The 19590-nt window shown below is 52.8% G+C and overlaps 2 protein-coding genes across 7 annotated transcripts in view; one reads left to right on the top strand and one right to left on the bottom strand.

Moving 5' to 3' along the window:
- The first annotated feature begins 5250 nt into the window (after positions 1 to 5250).
- On the top strand, positions 5251 to 13959 carry ZFTA (zinc finger translocation associated). 4 transcript variants are annotated; one of them, XR_006057539.1, is made up of 6 exons: positions 5251 to 5565; positions 7691 to 8188; positions 8735 to 9136; positions 9503 to 10060; positions 10226 to 12927; positions 13774 to 13959. XR_006057539.1 is itself a non-coding variant. In XM_042238316.1 (5 exons), the coding sequence occupies exons 1-5, from the start codon at positions 5424 to 5426 to the stop codon at positions 10681 to 10683; spliced, it is 2058 nt and encodes a 685-aa protein (XP_042094250.1). In that variant the 5' UTR covers positions 5251 to 5423; the 3' UTR covers positions 10684 to 13959. The 4 variants fall into 4 exon arrangements, 3 of the variants coding, with proteins under 3 accessions (XP_042094250.1, XP_042094252.1, XP_042094251.1); XM_042238316.1 differs by having other exon boundaries at positions 10226 to 13959; XM_042238317.2 differs by having other exon boundaries at positions 5523 to 6632; positions 10226 to 13959.
- A 7-nt stretch (positions 13960 to 13966) lies between these two features.
- Positions 13967 to 19590, bottom strand: part of RTN3 (reticulon 3) — a 63200-nt gene continuing 57576 nt past the window's right edge. For all 3 annotated transcript variants that reach the window (XM_027960107.3, XM_060404064.1, XM_060404063.1), the window contains 5 exons: positions 19136 to 19274; positions 18494 to 18563; positions 17992 to 18038; positions 17159 to 17217; positions 13967 to 16093 (listed from right to left, as the gene is read on the bottom strand). In XM_027960107.3, the coding sequence (XP_027815908.1) occupies positions 16048 to 16093; positions 17159 to 17217; positions 17992 to 18038; positions 18494 to 18563; positions 19136 to 19274 (361 nt within the window). In that variant the 3' untranslated portion in view covers positions 13967 to 16047. The remainder of the gene's footprint in view (positions 16094 to 17158; positions 17218 to 17991; positions 18039 to 18493; positions 18564 to 19135; positions 19275 to 19590) is intronic.

Here is a 19590-nt window from a genome sequence, read left to right as displayed (position 1 = left end):
TCTCTCTCCTGGGCTTGCAGACGGCCACCTTCTCATTGCATCTTCAGATGGCTTTTCTTCTGTGCACACCTGCATGGGAAGAGTGAGTGGGCGCTTTGGTGTCTCTTCCTCTTAGAGGGCACTAGTGCCATGGGATTAGGACTCCGTCCTTATGACCTCATTGACCTTAACTACCTCTCTCAAGGTTGTATCCATACACAGTCACACTGGAGGTTAGGTCTTCAACAGATGAATTTAGGAGGGGACACAATTCAGTCCGTAGCACTGGCTTTTCCACTAATGTCCTTTATCTGTTCCATCATCCAATCCAGGATACCACGTTGCCTTTGGGAGTATGCACATTTTTAGATTTATTAATAAATCAATTTGGCCAAATTGCTTTCCAAAGTGGCCCTACTAGTTGTCACATTCTCAACAGAAGAAATGGTGAAGAAAAGGTGTCCCCCTTTCTTCATGCGCTTCCCATTTCTGATAGTATCAAACTTTAAAATATTTGCCAAGCAGATAGGTGGCTAGTAGTAGCTTGCTGTTTATTTATTTATTTACTTGCTACACTGTGCAGTATGTGGAACTTCCCCAACCAAGGATCAAACCTGTGCCCCCTGCAGGTAGAAGTGCAGAGTCTCAATCATTGGAACGCCAGGGAAGTCCTATTGCTGTTTAATCAGAAATTCCCTGAACCCAAGTAAAGTCAAGCTACTCTTAGCTGGCCACCTGTCATTCCTTGATGGTGAATTGCCTATTCTTAACTTTTGACCTTTTTTTTTCTTCTTTAAACTGTATGATGAATTTTTCTTACAGTATTGTAAGAAAATTGTACTTTTGTGAGGGGAGGGGCTATGTCTTATAGTCACTGCTGGCACATAATAGGTGCTTTTTGTTCTAAGAACCAGAAACTATGAGGAAATGAAAAATGTGTCCCAGGAAACTGAAGTAGGAGAGTGATGAGGCTTCTTCAGGGTTTGGAAATGGGAAGGGTACATGGCCTCTTCTCCCCTTTCCACAGTCTAGCTCTCCTCACTCAGTTCCTCACAGTGCAAGAGGTGAGTACACCCTCTGACATCATCCAGCTGCCTGGAAATCCTGAAAAGTGTTAGAGAGAATCTGATTGGCCTTGCATAGGTCGGGGTGACACTCCTGCTGGACTCCTACTTCCAGGCTCTTAAGCTGGAACATGTGGAGGAAAGATGGTTGCTGGGAGGGAGCTCCCACTCTGGGTGGGGAGGGGTGAGCTGTGCAGATAGCCAACGAGCCAGGTCCAGCAGGACTGTGAGGGATAGAACGGGAGACATGACCCCTGCATGTGCCTTGCCCCCAAATGTACCTCATCCTTGTCTTGCTAGTAGCTGGAATGACAGTGTGTCCTCAACATGAGTGACTAGACATCTGTCATTTCCGTTGTTCAGCATCCCTTCTTTTGTTAACTTCATATGGTTTTTCTTTACAACATCTGCCCATCTCGGTCCACATGCTGATTCCTCTGGGAATGGGTGTCTGATCTCAGGCATAGGGGAATGGCACATCCCGTGGGCCACAGCGACCGGTTGAGGGATAAGTATGTGACTAAGCACGTGATCCAGTTCAGGCCAATGAGAGTTAGCCCTGAGATTTTGTTCACACTGCTGGAGAAAGGAAGATCTGTTTCTTTTCTGAGGGCCTTGGCGTGGTGAAGTCATACATCTGGAGCTGCTAGGGGCCATTGTTTGAAAGACCTGTCTGAAAGGGAACTGATCAAGGGGGAAGCCGGGTAAAAGCAAAGAGACACAGACAAACACTGAGGTCATGGTGACACTGCTGAGCCTTGGGTCAAGACACATCTGAAGATACCTCTTCTGTAGTGGTCAGTCCCGTGAACAAATACACGCTTCCCCTCCTTAAAAAAAATACTGATCCAATTTGTGTTTTCCATCATTTACCCCCTCAAAGTGTGCTGACTCATACTGAGACAGAATAATGAAACAGGTAGAATTTCACATCCCCCTCCGGCCCCCTGTGTGCAGTAAAGACGGCACCATGCTATGCTGCTCAAATCTTTGGCTTCTTCTCCATCAGCCCTGCAGCTGCTGCCTTTCTGTGGCTGGTGTGGATGGCTCCAGCTGTGCCTAATCTCTCTCTCTTCACTTCCTCCTCCCTTGTAGTCTCAGGGCTGCCTCCTGACTGCCCAGTGCCCTGGCTCCAGGCACTTTCCAAACCTCGCGGACAAACTCAAGGGCTTGCAGCAAGGCACCCCAGGCTCTTGTCCTCGCTCTTTCCATTTCTTCTTCAGCCTTGTGAAACTTTCCTTCACCCTAGGTCTTCCTTGCCTCTGTTTCTCATCCTGGCAACACCTCCTGGTCTTTCAAGACTTGGCTCAAGCCATACCTTGCCTAAAAGTCTTCCCTAGTTGGTTGGAGACCTCTTCCTTGCCACTTGTCACTCTGTTATTGTATCTAGGCTGGCTAGCCTTTAGGCACTGGGAACATAGTGCCCAGAGTCCTCAATAATCTTAGAGGGTCATGAGAATGTTTTAACTTATTTAAAAATCAGAAGAAAAAAAGCATTTTAAGGGTCAAAGAAAACGTTATTTTTTCTCACATCAGAAAAAAAAATTGGTTGGGCCCATAAAAATCCACTAAACCATTTAAAAAATTTTCTTTAGAAGATTCCCACGGAGGCAAAGGCTTCCCAGGTGGTGCTAATGGTAGAGAAATCTGCCTGCCAATGTAGAAGACACAAGAGATGCGGGTTCCATCTCTGGGTCAGGAAGATCCCCTGGAGATGGAAATGGCAAACCACTCCAGTATTTTTGCCTGGGAAATTCCATGGACAGAGGAGCCTGGTGGGTTGTAGTCCATGGAGTTGCAAAGAGTCAGACATGACTGAACACACACACACCCTCGGAGACAAAAGTTCCTAGGCCCAACGAGAGTCATAATGTGATCGGGATTGCGTTGTCTTCCTAGAGTAGACTCAGTAGACTGAGAGCTCCTAGGAAGTGGGGAACAGAACGTTCCAGGGCTGTGTTACGTAATTTTAAAACCTCTGTATCCCTAGCCCAGTGCTTGGCACGCAGGACAGACTCAGGCAAAGCTTTCTGAATAAGTGGATAAGCAAATGAACGAATGGCCTTGAGTGAGACTCTATAGACTCTGAGCCTCCATTTCTTCATCGTCTTCGTGGATGGCTGTGAGGATTAAATGTGGGTGGAAGATGGCTTGGAACCATGGACTTGGAGCTGGTCCTGAAGCTATGCTCACAAATGGGAGCAAGGAGAGGAGCCAGAGGTTGTTAAAAATGCCTCTAGGTGGTGTCCATACGTTTTTGTTGATAACAAATAAGATTATCCTATTTATACTCGGAGAAAAAGAACCAGGACATTTACCAAAAGCGTATCATAGTGGTCAGCCTTGAGCATGGGTTATCTTCCTAATTTAAAAAAAAAAAAAAAATACTTGGAGGACTTCCCTCCTGGTCCAGTGGCTCAGACTCTGTGCTCCCAATGCAACGGATGGGGGTTCTATCCCTGGTCGAGGAACTAGATCCCACATGCTGCAACCAAGACCTGGCACAGTCAAATAAATAAAAATATTTACCTTTTAAAAAATATAAAATAAAAACCATACTTAGGAAAAGGTGAAGGCCAGGTCCATGTCTTATTTCACCTTTGTGTCCCTGGCCTGGCAGAGGTAAAGAACGCATGAATGAGGGAATCCCCCATCACATGGCCCCATCTGGCACTGCATTAGCATCAGGGCCCCTGCCCTCGTGTAAGTCAGGGAGCGCAGGAAGGCCAGCAGTGGACAGAATAGCCTGTCTCTCGCAGGTCATCATGGGGACTGAGGAAGAGATGGGACGTCTCCCGCCGTGACAGCCACCTTTTAGACACTACAGAAATTTTAGTTCCCAGCCCTTCTTCACATTCAGAAGACGGGCTTCCAGTGCTGAAAGTAATTTAGAATTTCCCATGGCTCCTCAAGGGGACTGTTTTCTTTTCATAAGCCGTGGGTGCTAAGTCAGTATCAGACTTGTGGGTCTTGCTCCCTGCTGTCTGCCCAGCGCCTAGGGGCACGCTGGCACACAGTAGGTGTGGAGTGAGCAAAGGAATGTGTGTCAAGCGTGACTTTAACGGATTGCTGGGCACATCCCCCCAAAAGAGAATAGAACCCACCTCGAGATAATAAGACCCTGCACGGCCTCCCGCACCCTGTAATTTGGATCTCTAGGAATCGCCTTTGTTGTGGGCGACCAACCACAGGCAAAGAAAGCACCTGCTCCTCCAGCCGGTCCTCGAGGAAGGACCCCGGGCTGCCGAGCCCCTGGCTGCTTTTCAGGGCCCCTTTCCTCCGCTTCCTGGGACCTGGGGGCTCCGAGGCATCCCGGGGCTCGCACGCAGGGTCAGCCCCAGCGCTTCCCAGCCGTGGTGGGGCGCGTCCCCAGGTGCCGACACCTCGCTCGTGGTCAGCGTTCTTTGCCTCCTCGTGCCGGCCAGAGGGTCCAGGGCCGCGTCTGCCACCCCCAGGCCTGCGAGGGTAGGAGCCAGAGACGACCGCGGCGCAACCCCTCTCTTCCCGGCTTCCATCCTGGGGCCCCCAACGCCCAGCGGCGTCGGGCCTCGGCGCGGCCGGCTCTCCTGCGCGCCCCCTCTCTTCGGCCTCGATCTCCGAGGCCGCGGTCCCCGCCCCGGCCAGCTCCGAGGGCGCTTGGCTCGTCCGCCCTCCAGGGCTGAAGCCTGAGCTCTCAGCGCTCCCCGGCGGCTCCCCCGGGAGGGGGCGCGGCCGCCCCCGCGGCTCCACCCTCTCCGCGGGGCCGCGGCCATCTGGGGCCCCTGCCATTCGTGTCCGCTGTGGGGCCCGCGCCGAGCTCGCGCGGGAGGCAGCCCCTGGCAGGGGCCCGGGCCTCCCCACCGGGCGACCCCCTCTGCCAGCGCGGGTGCGGGAAGCCGGCCGCTGACATGCCCCGAGGGGGCAGTGGCTGCGAGCCGAGCCTGGGTGGAAGCGCGTCGCAACGGACGCTGCGCCCCTGGCCACCTCGGTGACCCTCCAGAAGCCGGGACCCGAGCCCCGCAGGCGGCAGCGCGGGCCCGCGAGGACGGCGAGGTCCGTGCTCCTAACGTCCGCGGCGAGCGCCGGATACGGAGCCTCGGTCGGGCTCTTAGCCTCCCGACACTCCCCCCAGCCCCCCGCGAGCTGGCAGGAGGAAATAGCGCGCGGCCCCTTTAAATTTACCCAGGAGCCCTTAAAGGAGCCCCAGGGGCCCCAGACAGGAATCCCCACCCCGGTCCAGCCCGCGCCGCCGAGCGAGCAGCCTGCCGTCCGTGCTGCCGGCCGCCCTGTGCATGCGCCCCGCGCCCCGGGGCCCCGCGCACCGAGCGCCGCGCGCCGGCCGCCGCCGGCCCCGCGGCCCCGCGCCCTGCCGCCCCGGGGCCCCGCGCCGCAGCGCAGCGCATGGAGCCTGGCGGGGACCACCGGAGCCGGAGCGGCGGCGGCGGCGGCGGCGGCCCCGGGCCAGCAGCGGCCTCGGCACGGGGCCGATGGCTGCCGCCCGCCGGATCGAGCGGCAGCGCGGAACCCGAGGAGGACGACGGCGGTAAGAGCTGGCTGGGGCCGGCGGCTCGGGCGGGGGCCCCGGCGTGGGGGAGGGGAGGGCTGCGGCTCCGGGCTCCGGGCCCCTCTTCGCCGCCGAACAAAGCGGGGGACGCGGGCAGGGCGGGCGGGGGCGCCACCTGGCGGGCGCGGATTGTGGCTGCAGCGCCAGCGGCGGAGCCCCCCGCCCAGCTCCCGGGGTTGGCCTGCGGGGCTCGGGCGGATCCCCTCCCCCTTAAAGGGCCCCGCGGCCCCCGCCTCGGAGGCCGAGCTGGAGGGGCCCCAAAGGACCTGGCCTGGCGCCGCGGGGCTCGCGCTCTAGGCTGTTGGGACTTGCGTCCCCCGTCCCTTTCTCTTTCAGACTCCCAGGTGGTCTCCCTTAACCGGCTGTCTCTTAAAAAGTCTGCCCAGACCTTGGGTCCCTTTCCGGGGCTTCCCTCCAGAAGAACTGAGCTGGGGACTCCGCTGCTCTAAGTTGGGCTGTCTTCTCCTCTGGGGCCTCGCCTAGAGAAGGGCACCTTTTTTCTTTTTTCCCTATGTTCTCCCTGGAAGAGAGCATGGGTTGCGCCTCTTGGGGACCTATCAGTACCTTCCCCACGGGCGGGCAGTTTTTAAAGAGATGGGCTCGCCCACAGTGGCATTCACTTCCCTTGTATCCGCGCGTTACCCCTCCCATCTTTTCAGAAATTTTGCCACAATTTGTCAGCTATAGCGGGACCAGCCAGTCCTCCCCGTTTGCTCTCAAAGGAGGCTGTTTCTCTATGCGGGGTCAACGGCTTAAGAGCCCTGAAGCTTTCGTCCAGGCTCTGGAGCTTCACCCCTAATGCCAGAGCTCCCCTCCTAGAAATTCCCCATCCCCTTTTGTTTTTAAAGACTCCCAGCTCCTCCCCTTTTTTCGGCTCTTAAAGGGCCAGTCCACCTTAGACTAACAGATCCGGCGCTGGAAGGATGCTGAGAGACCCGCTAGCTATCCAGTGCCTTGGCAGACAAAGACACTCAGGCCCAGAGAGCGGACATCACCTACCAAAGGTCACAGAGCAAGCTACCAGTGAAGCCCGGAGTCAAACCCAGGTTTCTGACTCTGAAACTAGCGCTTTCTTTTTCTTCTATGTACTTAAAACCAAACAAAAACAGGGTGACAGGAGCCCCCTCTGATCCTGGCTTTTGTTTTCCATACGGTGAGATTCTCTACTGGGAGGGTGACCACACCTGTCTATTTAGCCTATTTGGCCAGGAGACCCTTTTCTAAATGAAATACGGTCCAAACTGTAGGGAAAGTGGGAGGGACTGCTCAGGGTCTCCGTTTGGCAAAAGGGGACACCACTGGGTTGGTGGCCTCTCCACTGCCTGCCCGCTGATTGCTGGGCAGTGGCCAGCTCCGGGCCAGAGTGAAAAATAAATCCCCAGAAAGACTTAATGGATTCCAGTGGGTGGTGGCCACTCCCTGCTGCAGTATCTTCAGTAGCGACTCTGGTGGCCCTCCTGCCAGCCCCTTCCAGTCATCAGCTCTCCCAGACTCTAGTCCTAAAAACTCCTTTCTCTGGAGGTGCTGACAGCTTTGTCATGGGGTTCCTTAATTTGGGGACCTGACAGTGCTTAGTACCCCTTAAAATGGGCCTCTTAGGAGGGTGTATTTGAGGCATTATTGCAGAAAGGGAAAAAGATCATCTTTGGGTGGGGCCCTCCGGGCTGGGGCCTCGGGCGGTGGGTCCTGTGTGCAGACAGATGCCCCCTTTGTTCTCTGGCCCGGCTGCCCGCTCTGCTCTGGCTATAACCGCTGCAGCAGGCTGCTGCCCTGGCTTTACCCGGACAGTGCTCATCCAGAAGGGGTGCCTTGCCGAACCTGCTGCCTCCTTGGCCTTCACGTTCGTTTTTTGAAAAAAATTAGAGCTGTGCCCTGCATTCTTTTGTTCCTGATCCTCTCTTAAAGGGGTCTCACTCTTTGTAAAGGACCAATGTTTTGACTCCCTGCTCTGCCACCTCCCTTTGACTGCTCTTGCAGTCCCTTTCCTGCCCCTGAACAGACCTCTTGCCCACCTCCATTCTCTTGCAAAATGGAAGCCCTAGGTTCTTTCCCTGGAAATCTTAGAGATTGAGAAACTGTCTCCCTTTCCCCCCCTCCTCTTCAGGGCAAGATCTTCAGCTGGAAGGGGGTGCCTTAGGGTCCTGGGGGAGTGCCCCCCTGCCCTCCTCCAGGGCCAGGGGACCAGCATCTTCAGGCAGGAAATACTCAGACCACTGTGAGGCCCGGGCCTCAAGGCCTGGAAAAAGCCGCATTCCTGGCCGTGACCATCGTCGCTACTACCATGACCACTGGCGGCTGGAGTACCTGATGGACTTCAACCCTGCCCGGCACGGCATGGTGTGCATGGTGTGCGGCAGCTCCCTGGCCACCCTCAAGCTCAGCACCATCAAGCGACACATCCGTCAAAAGCACCCTTACTCCCTGCACTGGAGTCCCCGGGAGAAGGAAGTCATCAGCAACAGCTGGGATGCCCACTTGGGGCTGGGGGCCTGCGGAGAGGCCGAGGGGCTGGGGGCCCAGGGGCCTGAGGAGGAGGAGGACGACGAGGAGGAGGAGGAGGAGGAAGGGGCTGGCCTCCAGGCTAGCCTGCCCAAGGGCCCAGGTAATGTCCGACTTGGGGAAGCTGGGGCCTTGATGGTGGATGGGGCCAGGTGGGGCCAGCCCGGGCTTCCTAGCCAACTAGCTGGTTTCCTGGAGCAAGCTACTGCTCCTTTTTGGGGTGAGCTCTGCTTATTGGACAGCAGTGGGTGAGGGACTGTGGGACAAGATCTCCAGTATCATAGACAGTTTTGACATTCTGTAGTTTTAGAAGGATCCAGGGAGTGGAGGCTGGAGAGAGGCCTGGGAGCAGAGGGTATTGGAAAGGTATGACAGTGAAGTTTAGGGAAGGGGCTAGAATCTGGACCTGGGGGGAACTGGAGAATCTGGACCTGGGGGGCAGTTGGGTCAGGCTGAGGGTTTGTGTGCAGGCGGATTAGCAAATGAAGGAGTTAAGACTTGAGGGGAGAGGAAGGGAAGGGCAAAGGTTAGGCACAGGGCTCAGAGTCAGAGTGAGGGAGAGGCCTGTGGCTGGAGGTCCTGGCTGTGGTGGGGGGGCTCTCCCGGAGGGCCAGCATCTCAGTCCCTTCCCTCCCTCCAACCCTTTCAGGCAAAGCCCCAGCTGGTGGGGGCAGCCGGCGCCAGAGGCGAGGGGGCCCAGGGGCACCCCGGGCTCGGCGTGGGTGCCTCTCTGCCTCCCGGAGGGCTGGGGGCAGCAGGGGGCTGGGTGCCCGGCGGCTGGAGCGGAGGCTGAAGGAGTCCCTGCAGAACTGGTTCCGGGCAGAGTGTCTCATGGACTATGACCCGCGGGGGAACCGGCTGGTGTGCATGGCCTGTGGCCGGGCACTGCCCAGCTTGCAGCTGGATGACATCCGTGCCCACGTGCTGGAGGTGCACCCCAGCTGCCTGGGGCTCCGTGGCCCCCAGCGCAGGGACCCCCAGCGTAGCGCCCTGCTGCAGGCCTGGGGTGGCCAGCCGGAGGCGCTGTCTGAGCTCACCCAGTCCCCACCAGGTGCGAGGCCCCTCCCATGGCCAGGACCCCTTCATATAAGGGCTGCAAAGTGAGGTCTGTGGCCAAAACTGGGAGGGACTCATCTCTCCCTGACTCCACATAGATACACGTGCCCCTCCCCCTACATAGACACCCACACCTCCCAGACACAAACACACACACAGGCTCTGGTTGGGGGGGGACTCATCTCTACTCCCCCACCACAGACACACCCCCCCCCCTCACGCCGCCCCCATAGACACGCACACAGATTCTGGTGGGGCTTCTAGCTTAGGGCTGGGATGAGAAGCAAGGGACCCCCTCTTCGTGGGTAAGGGCAACCCAGCCAGCAAGCTGAGCCCCTCTCCCTCACCCCTTCCCCAACAGACGATGACCTCGTCCCCCAGGACCTGACCAGCAAGAGCCGGGACCCGGCCCCCGCTGCTGGAGCCCAGTCCTCTCAGGATCTCAGCCCCCCAGACGTAAAGGAAGAGGCTGGCTGGGTCCCTGAGAGGGTGCCCGGGCCGGCAGGGGAGGAGGAGCCGGAGGGCGAGAGGGTGGGGGCCCCCGGCCGATCTGCGCGGGGCCGCGACCCCCGCCGCCACTGCCCGGAGCGCTGGCGGCTGGAGTACCTCCTGGAGCTGGACGGCGGCCGGCGCGGCCTGGTGTGCTTGGCGTGCGGGGGCGCGCTGGCCTCGCTCAAGATGAGCACCATCAAGCGGCACATCCGCCGGCGGCACCCGGGCTCGGCGCGCCTCGGCGGGCCAGTCGGGGCCCTCATCGCCCAGGAGTGGAGCGAGAAGGCCGCCCACCTGCTGGCCCTGGGGCTTCCCTGCCCGGAATCGCCCGGGGACCCCGCCGCCCCCAGCACAGCCGCAGCCTCCGAGGAGGGGGAAGGGGCAGAGGAGGAGCAGCCAGAGGAGGAGGAGGAGGAGGAGTGGTGGGGTGAGCTGGGTCAGAGCAGGTGGAGAGGGAGAGGGGCTAGGGGTAGAAGGCGGGTGGGCACAGTGGAAGTTCGAAGGGGAGACGGGAGGCTGGCAGCACCAGAGGGCACGGGTGGGAGGGTCACGAGGCCGGGACGCTCCAGCGTGGTCCTTTGTTCCGTCCTAGGCGACGTCCCGCTCTCCCCCGGGGAACCGTCGGAGCGGCAGGCCGAGGAAGAGGAGGACGACGAGGACGGCCCGGATCCCGGGGCGCTCGCCTTCCCTCCGCCGCCGCCGCCGCCGCCCCCACCTCCCCCGCCCCGCAGCCGAGAGCAGCGGCGGAACTACCAGCCGCGCTGGCGGGGCGAGTACCTGATGGACTACGACGGCAGCCGGCGCGGCCTGGTGTGCATGGTGTGCGGGGGCGCGCTGGCCACGCTCAAGGTCAGCACCATCAAGCGGCATATCCTGCAAGTGCACCCCTTCTCCATGGACTTCACGCCCGAGGAACGCCAGACCATCCTGGAGGCCTACGAGGAGGCGGCGCTGCGCTGCTACGGTCACGAGGGCTTCGGGCCGCCCGCCCCGGCGGCGCCGCGCGACGGCGGCGCGGACCTCAAGGCGGGCGCCGTGTGTCGGGCGTAGATCACTCAAGGGGGAGGGCGGCGGTGCCGAGCCTGCTCCCCCGGTTCCCCGCGGCCCTGGCTGCTGCCCACCCCCGCTGGCCGGGCAGGGCGGAGACTCGGGACTGGGGTGAGGTGGCGGGTTCAAGCTAGTGCAGTCGCCGCGGGAAGCGCGCTCTCCTCCTCGCTCAAGGCGGCGAGTTCCTGGGAAGCCTCAGTCTGTGCACGGAGAATTTTCGGCCCCCGGTCGCACCCCGCCAGGCCAGGCTTGGGCGGGCGGGGCGCCGTCAGTATTAGGGTCCCAAGTAGGTGTAGCGGAGGGGGTGCAGAAGGGACGCGCCGGTCCCTTTTCTTTGGCTGGGGGGGCGCCCAGGTTTCACAGAGGCACGCCGGCAGGCACGGCTCTCGGGGGTCGGGGCCGGCCCCCAGCCGTTCGTTACTGGCCGTCGCGGCTGCTCCGTGGCCTGGACTGCGGACGAGGGCCTTCCTCGGGGGAGGGGCAGTGGGGCCTGGGAGCCAGCCGGCCCGCGGGCGGGCGGGAGGGCGGGGCCAGCCCCGAGCCCCGCCCACGGGGCGGGCTCTGTGCGGACCGCCCCGCCCTCCTTCCCTGCCACGGGCCCCTGCCACGCCCGCCGGCGCCGCGATCTTGTAAAGGGATTAGCACTTTCTTCCTTTGCTCGCCTGCTCCGAAGGTCTCCCTGTACCCCTAAGCTCAGTCAGGCGCGCCTGCTTCAAGCGCCCTCAGTCCGAGTCCGGGACACTGGAGGTCCCGGCAGTTGGCGTTCTGTTCCCGTCCCCTCCCTGCCCCCTCGCCCTTTTGTACACCGTGGACGTGCCACCCATTCGCAGCCCTCGGCCTGGGGCCGGGCCTCGGCCTTCCTTTCTCTCCTCTCCGCGGCAGAGCCAGGCCGCGAGGGTACGGGAACGGGCCCCGCGATCTCCCAGGCAGGTCCGAGAGGGATGTGTCCATTCTCCTGTGGAGAACAGGTGGCCCCGGGATCAGGCCCATTTTGCTCTTTGTATTTTATTTTGAAACTGTATTTAATGCTTTTATATGAGAGGGGGAGGGGCGGGAAGAGAGCTGTCCGTCACCCTTATGTGCAAATGTCTTATTTATTATGCGTGTATCAGAGATAAGCTGTGAGGTGGTGGAGGAAGGACCTAAAGGTAGGAGAGAGGAGGCGCGGACGGGAGGACCCCAAACATCATAGACTAATGTGTGCCTCATCAGGTTCCTCCGAGGAGTCTCTAGTAACCCACTGGTGCTCTTCACATAGCCCGGCCGGTTCCTTTGGTCTTCAAGGCTGAGTGGGGAGATCAGCGGGTGGGGACTTCTGGGCTGGGTCTGGAGGGGTAGCGGCCCTGGCAGCCACCTCTGTGGATGGGAAAGCAGAGAGCAGAGAGGAAAGCCTTTATCTCAGTGCTCCCAGGCCAGAGCCCAAGGTTCAAGTGCCTCAGGCCCAGTCCCCTTGACTTCTGATTGGGAATTGAATTTTATACCACGGATTTTATAGCATTTTTTATATAACTCAAGATTGTCTGAGCTGGAAAGACCTTGGAGATCAACCAGTACCTGCCCCCACCCCTTTCACAGTTAGGTAAGATGGAGTCCAGGAACTGAAAGCATCACACACCAGGTAGGAGCAGTACTAGGACTAGAATAAAAACCTCAACTCCCAGTTCAGTGTTCTTTGCACTACACCACATGGCCTCCCCATCTCTGGTAAGTTAAATTTCTTTTACGGTTAGGCCTGCCGAAGGATGGCGTGTGCAGCTGGGCTCTGCAGGCCCTCCCAGTGCAATTGTGGGCTCCTGGGAGTGGCAAAGAGCAGCACACTCCTGGAACAAGTATTCAACAGGGCAGTTCTGCCACCATTGGCTTCAGCTGGAGGGTGCCAGCAGCAGCTTTCCTGACCATAACTGCAGAAGTAGGGCTGACTGCCACCTAGCCCAAGGCCTCCCTGCTGAGCAAAGGCTCTGGCATTGCTTTGTTGATGCCACCAGGGGTTCAGGAAATATTGCATGGGCTGTCACTCATCTGAAAAGTGAATTCCTAGCATGTTTGAACCTCCAAGTTTTTTGAGACAGTATTAAGAGAGCAGGGATTATGGATGGCCCCAGGTTGGGTACTGCCATTCTTTTATTTTCCTTCATGCGTGTTGTTTTCAGATCCAGAAGGACTGCTCTGCCACTTTTGCTACTCTAATCAAAAACAGGCAGACTGGGGCAACTATCATAGTCATCCACACCCTCTGCCGAAGTTCAGGTAAGCCAGGGTGGAGAGCAGGGTGAGAATGGTTTTTGCTCTCGATAGGCAGGGAGAGGCCTTAGGAGGGCAGCAGTGGATGTCTTCATTGAGAAGCAGCCCCAAGCACTCCACTGGTTCTCAAAAGTGTAGCCAACAGAAATTAGGAAGTTAGTAGAAATGCAAATTATTGGGTGGCACCTTATGGATCAGAAACTGGCGTGGAGCCTAGGAATCTGTTTTGCTAAGCCCTCCAGTGGTCACGAGGCACGCTGAAGTTCTGAGCACCAGTGAACTATGCAGTGGCACTGTAGTCATCACTACTTTGCAGCCTCTTGAGTTAAGTCAGGAGATGAGGTGGTTCTCATCTCTAGGTGCCTCCTCCTTGCCTTGGGAGTCTGAACAGGTGAAGTTTCTTCATGAATTTTTTTTGTTAATGGTATGCTTGCTATTATGGCCAATATGTAAATGTTACTCTGAATACATATTTATATACCATGTTAGTGACATTATTTGAACATTTGTATGCGTATTTGTGAAGTTGTTTGCATCAGTTACTTTTTAAAAATTTCAGCCTAAGTTTTCTAAGAGGTATGTTGAATAAAAAAAAAAATCAGCTTAAGGGTCATGGCAGCCTTAGTTTTGGGAAAGAGCAAAGACCTGATGGAAAAGTTTCCATTTTCCATGGTGACTGAGTCTCATTTTAAGTACATTGTGACTGTGTGGGAGTTACAGGCTGCTTCATGTTGCAGGTGGGGGAACCCTCTTAGGTTGGTGTGAACTGGGACAACAGACCCCCCTGGCCCCTTCCACTCATCATCTTTCTCCTATGGTCACCTCTTAAGAGGGTCTCTTATTTTCTTTCAGAAACCAAATGCACAGCTTTGTTCTACTATGGAAATTCTGCAATCTTGGAAAGCATTACTAGTATCAAGTATTAGTCACTTTTTAAAGCCTCAAAAGTGGAGTGGGGATGGGGGCCAGTGGAAGCCTTGTTTGGTTCTTACTTTACCCAAACTGTGTATAAAGAATAAAGTTAGCAGAATGACAGCACACACTGTTCTTTTTTCTTTTTTATTAATACCACATCAATTTGCATTTTACAGGAACCAAGATTCAAGCTCCTTAAGTGCTACTGTACTTTTATGTTGCACGGACATATACGCACACAGTTTCATTAGTAATTTTTCACCTATAGATTTTTCTTAAAAAAAAAAAAAAAAATTCCTGTGTGGCACAAAGATCTGTCCAATCAATCTGAACACAGCAGTGACAAAACAAAAGCTAGGTGTGGAGGCTTCCAGTGCAGGGAAAGGTCCTTTGGAGGGGAAGCCCAAAAAGACAATCAGTGCACTGACTTCCTGGGAGGGCAAAGGAGTGGAGATGGAGAGTGCATTTCCTACCATGACATGAAATGAGTTAGAGCATTCAAAAGGAAAGGGGGCTAAGAAAATAAGAGTGGAGTAAGGCAAGGTACCTTTTACCCATCTAAATTCCTAAGTAATTTCCTCAACAAAGTAGAAAGAAAAGGTCCTTCCACTACCTTCTACAGAGCTGCACTGCTTTGGGACCGTCAAAGATTATAGCCCTTACTTTAAAGTCACCAGTGCATATTCCGTCTGGATTATCACAACTGTCAGTTACAACCTGAAAGAATTCACAGATGATTTTCTTTCAAGTTTACTGAATTTTCATGTTGGAAGGGGAGGAAAACGTTAAGTGGGAATCAAAGATTCCCAAATGCCCTCCATCTGATATCAACGTGAACTGTTTTATTGTCTTAATTGCGCATGGAGCCCACCAACACAATCTGGCCCTGCCTGGTCACCCTTACCTAAAGCTTCTTGGAAAACACTCAAAAGGAGGACCCTGCGCCATGGTGGTACAGGTGCTGAGACAATAAGTGCCTGAAAATGGAATCCTCAAACCACACACGCCCAATAAGCTAGCCTCTAAGTTAAAACTCCACCTGAACCGCAAAATGCACCTCCCTACACTCATCTGTGGTGTCTCAACCACAGATAGTCTCCTCGCAAGCCAGCTCAGCTTTGGTCCTCAGGGTAAAATGATGAGCACAGGTTAAAGATGGAGTGCGCAGGGAAAAGAGAAAAAGGCCTTTGTGTTTCTGTAGTTCACCTCTTGAGAATGTTTCCCCGCCACGGACTGAGACAGGATTACAATAACTCAATAACGGAGGAGCCCACATGCAGATTAATTTTTTTTTTTCTCTAACAAGGTTACAGCAGTGTACAGCAGTTACAGACATTTATTTTATAATAAGAAAAGTACAACCATATTTATTGAGCTTGAGGGTAGGAAAGAGGGAGGAAAGCACATTCCGGAATAAGCTCTCCAACTGGTGTCCAGAAGAAACGACACAGACACCACCATCCCCCATGCGGAGCCTTTCCTTCCTAAGGATGCGCGGGAGTCACAGCAGTGGTCCTGTGCACTCCTCTGTCCGACCTTCCATCTCCATTCTTGGTTATCAGATGGTATTTTGGGAATCAGGAGTCATCACTATCAACTATAAGTTATTCACAGAGTTGAAAGTTATATCATTAAATGAAGAAGAGGAAAATTAGGAGTAGCTGCTCACGTCGTGGGGCAGGAAGATGGGATCAGAGGACCGGAAAACAAAACAACAACGAACAAGGGAAGGAATCCCATTCTTGTCCCCAGATAATTTCTTCATAAGTTAATCATTATTTCTTAACTTAAAATAAGGGCAAAACTATGATGGGAAGCTATAGAAGACTGACTAGTCCTTGAAATTTGGATAAAAGAACCCAAGAGATGTTTTTATTTTTCATTTTCTCCTTTATCTCCAATTTTCCCCCTCCTTTCAAGTTACAGGTAAAAGCTCCACCATCATTAAGGTACTGATTTATCCTATTAATTTGACTCTTTCTTTATTCTTTTGGGTTTTCTAAGATATCAGTTCTTTTTTAAGTCCAACAATTCTTGTGCTTGATACTGAGGGTAGAGGGAAAGGAGAGGAGAAAACACCAAATTAAAAAATAAAAAGCTTGGAATGCAGGCTCAAGCTGACACTGAGCATGTTCCTTCATAGTACAAGTAACAACGTTATAACTATTAAATGGTGTTTTAGTAACTGTTGCGTTTCTGGTTTCCATGTACTTATTCTGCCTTTTTTTTTGCGATTCCAGGGAGTTTTGCTTGGATCCTATTGGGAAAAGGAAAGAAAAAAGAGTGAAAATACAGACATTAGTTCTATATTTTTGTTTTAACACTGATCCTAGAAGACAGCTCTTGAACTTACTGGTGTCATGTGAACAACACTCCCATTTTCACTGGGCTTCCTCTAGATGAAGAGGCAGGGGCTGAGTCTGGCCTGGGATGAGCTGAAGAGAACCCCTAAGATCTACCCCCTCCCTGCCGCTGAGCCTGCTGCGTCCTCTTTTGCTGCCCAAACCTCCTGGCTCCCTTCACTGGGGATGACAGAGAATGAGGTACATGTAAGCACACGGCCTGCCGGCTGTGCTCTATAGGAATAAGCAACAGCCATATACAAATCTGTGCGGACTGCCCTTGCCGGGCTTTAGCTCCAGTGTCTGCCTAAGAAAGCAAAAAAGTAGGTAAAGATCCTGCATTAAGTCTGGGCTGTCTGGATATAGATAAGGTTTCCTCATATCAAAGCTAGAAAAAGCACTGAAATCTGGGGTGTGAAAGGTGGGGGGCGGGCACAAAGAGAATTTAACTGCTGTGAAGCTTTGTTTCTTAAAAGAGTATCTGAAGAAAATATGGAAAAATATTAACTTACAGTTCCTTGATATAGGGAGTCATAAAAATTCTACCAATATTTTATTATTTGATTTAAATATGAAACTGATTAAAACAGAAGGATATATAGTCTTAGAAAAGAGGTAGTTTTGAGCTTTACTATATTTACTACAACTTTTATTTCTGAAAAGGGAAGGAAGAGTTTGGCTTAACATTTGATATTTGTGAAACTAAATGGTGAGTAGACAACCACAAACATTTAAAAAACAGTTCAAAAAGGCAGAGTGGTCCTAACTCTGTTGGTCCTTTTCAGTTCAAGATACAAAGAATGCTTTACAAAGGAGCAGATGAAATTATTTCTAGTAAAATGAACCATTAGCCAAGCTTTTCCTTTTCCCCAGGATAAAATTACTTTTTTTGGCATTAGCATTTTACACAGGAGACTAAAAATAATTGGGGGAAAAAAAAGCTCATGTCATGATGAAATGGGGAACCTAAGTGTACTCACTTTTCAACAATCGACTTGGTCTGATCACGGGCAATGCCAACATAGTGATCAATCTGGGTCTTTAAGAAAGAAAAGTCATTCAGTTGTGGCAACACACAGATTAACAATTTTCCTGAAGGTAAGATTCTTTAGCCTAGTTTAACCATAATTTACTCAATACCAGAAACTGTGTGTCTAATCTACATTCAGTAAACACAAATATGTTCTGACTCCTGGTGAGACTAATTCATTTAATACCAAAAAGCCATGAATCAAGTCAGATAATGGACGACAATCTATCAAGAAAACTTCATAGCATCCAGTGCACTCGGTATAAGCCACTCTACAGTGCAGACATCTATTCACACTGATGGATTCCCACAACTCCTTTAATAGTTTGTTTCTTCTCAGATACCAGCTCTTATTTGAGCATTTTTTTCAACTTTTTTTTGGGAATAGATCCATCTGATAAAACTCAAAAGACATACAGCATGGTAACACAGTAAATTCCCTTTCTACCCTTATCTCTTCTAGACATTCAGTTTCGCTTCTTAGAGGAAACCAGTTACCAGTTTCTTGTAGGAACTTGTAAAATTAAGACTGTAAAAACGGCTAGGAAAAGATTGCTGTGAACTTTCAATGCCTAAAAAATGCACTAGGGACTTTCTTGGTGGTCAAGTGGCTAAGACTCCGTGCTCCCAGTGCAGGGGGCCCGGGTTCAATCCCTGTTCAGGGAACTAGATCCCACATGCTGCAACTAAAGATCTGATGTAGCCAAATAAATAAATAAATAAAGAACTAAAATTAGTCATACATTAACTGGCATATCTGACTCAAAACAGACAAATGCTTACCTTGTACTTCTCATAGACAATTGGAACGCTGAAAACGAGTAGTTCAGCTGTAAGAAAGAATCATAAGACATGGCAAGTGTCAATGGAGACAGTCACAAAGTCTGAGTAACAGGGATATTTTTCCTCATGAAATACAGGGAAACACAGAACTTCATCAGTATGAGAAGTCCTGGCCAGAGCTCTCAACTAAGGACCGTTAGATACAGGTATATAGTCTTCCCTCTTGTACCACTAATAATTTCCAAATTATGAAGATCCTCATATTTAAACTAAATCTCGACAACTCTCCTGTATTTCTAGTTGTCTGGATGTTTCTTTATAGGTGGGACCATTTAATAAACCTGTGCCCACAAACACAGGTTCCTCCAGTACCTAGACAAGGCCTTTATGGATGTTGAAGGCTGGGCCAGTGTGAAAGGACTGGAGCCACGCTGGGCTCTCTCTGCTCTTACTCTTACCAATTACTTCATAGAGCCTGAAGACATTTTCCTTGCCACCTTACCAAGAATCAGAAGGGTGATCCCATTGAAAACGGCACCAACATAGGTCATCAGCCACATGAAGACAGCAAGCTGTGAAGGCCAACATCAGGGGGTTAAGCAGGAATAATCATGATGCAGAATTCAGGTTGGGCTGTGCTTGGTCACTCAGGTGTGTCTGACTCTTTGCGACCCCATGGACTGTAGCCCACCAGGCTCCTCTCTCCAGGCAAGAATACTGGGGTGGGTTGCCATGCCTTCCACCAGGGGATCTTACAAAATTCAGGTTATTTGATGTTATTTTTTTCTAGCTAAGTCCTCATAAATTCAGTGATGTATGCCATTAATAATTTCAACATGGTTACCTCATTTCTATTATACATTTGAGGGTGCATAAGAGAACTCAGTGGTTCTCTCAGAAGAACCAAACAGACTGTAACTGCATTTCTATCAATTGCATACATTATCCTTATTCTGATGTGAGTTCTCCTGACGCAGAAAGTACCTTCTTTACTAACCCCTACTTCCATTTCTGTAGACTGATTGAGACAAGCATACATTTTGCTTTTGTCTGATAAAACCTTATTTACTGCCTTTCCTCTGAATTATAACTCAGTCCCTGGTCTTCCTCAGCCTCACCACCAAAAGCTGCAGAGGCAACTAACCTTTAAGGAGTCAACTAGATCCTCCACCAGAAAGAGACGAATGATGAGTTTCAGGGCCCTGTTGATGTGCACCATGGCAGCGTTCACGTAGTTATGGAAAGCTTCTGAGGACAGAGTGATGTCGACATCCAGGTAGGCTCTTTCAGAAGAAGAAACAACAGTCACACATCTGACATGGCAGGAGATGATCTCTTTCTGTTAGCACAGAAGTTCTTCAGAGGGTGAAATCCCATGAAGGGTGTGTGAAATCTGCAGAGGCAGATTTTGCTAACATGGGGTGGGGTGGGGGGAACTTGACTGCCATTTGGTAGGTAGAGGCAAAACTGCCCTATGTCCGCAGTGTGGGACAGTCATGTACAATAAAGAACTGCCCAATGTCCTGCAGAACTTTTACTCTCTCATAGGATATTCATGAAGGTGAACCTCTTTATAATTATCAAGAGCCCAGAACATAT

Source organism: Ovis aries, chromosome 21 (assembly GCF_016772045.2).
Source record: "Ovis aries strain OAR_USU_Benz2616 breed Rambouillet chromosome 21, ARS-UI_Ramb_v3.0, whole genome shotgun sequence".
Taxonomy (NCBI): Eukaryota; Metazoa; Chordata; class Mammalia; order Artiodactyla; family Bovidae; genus Ovis; species Ovis aries.
This window is presented reverse-complemented; position numbering and strand designations above follow the sequence as displayed.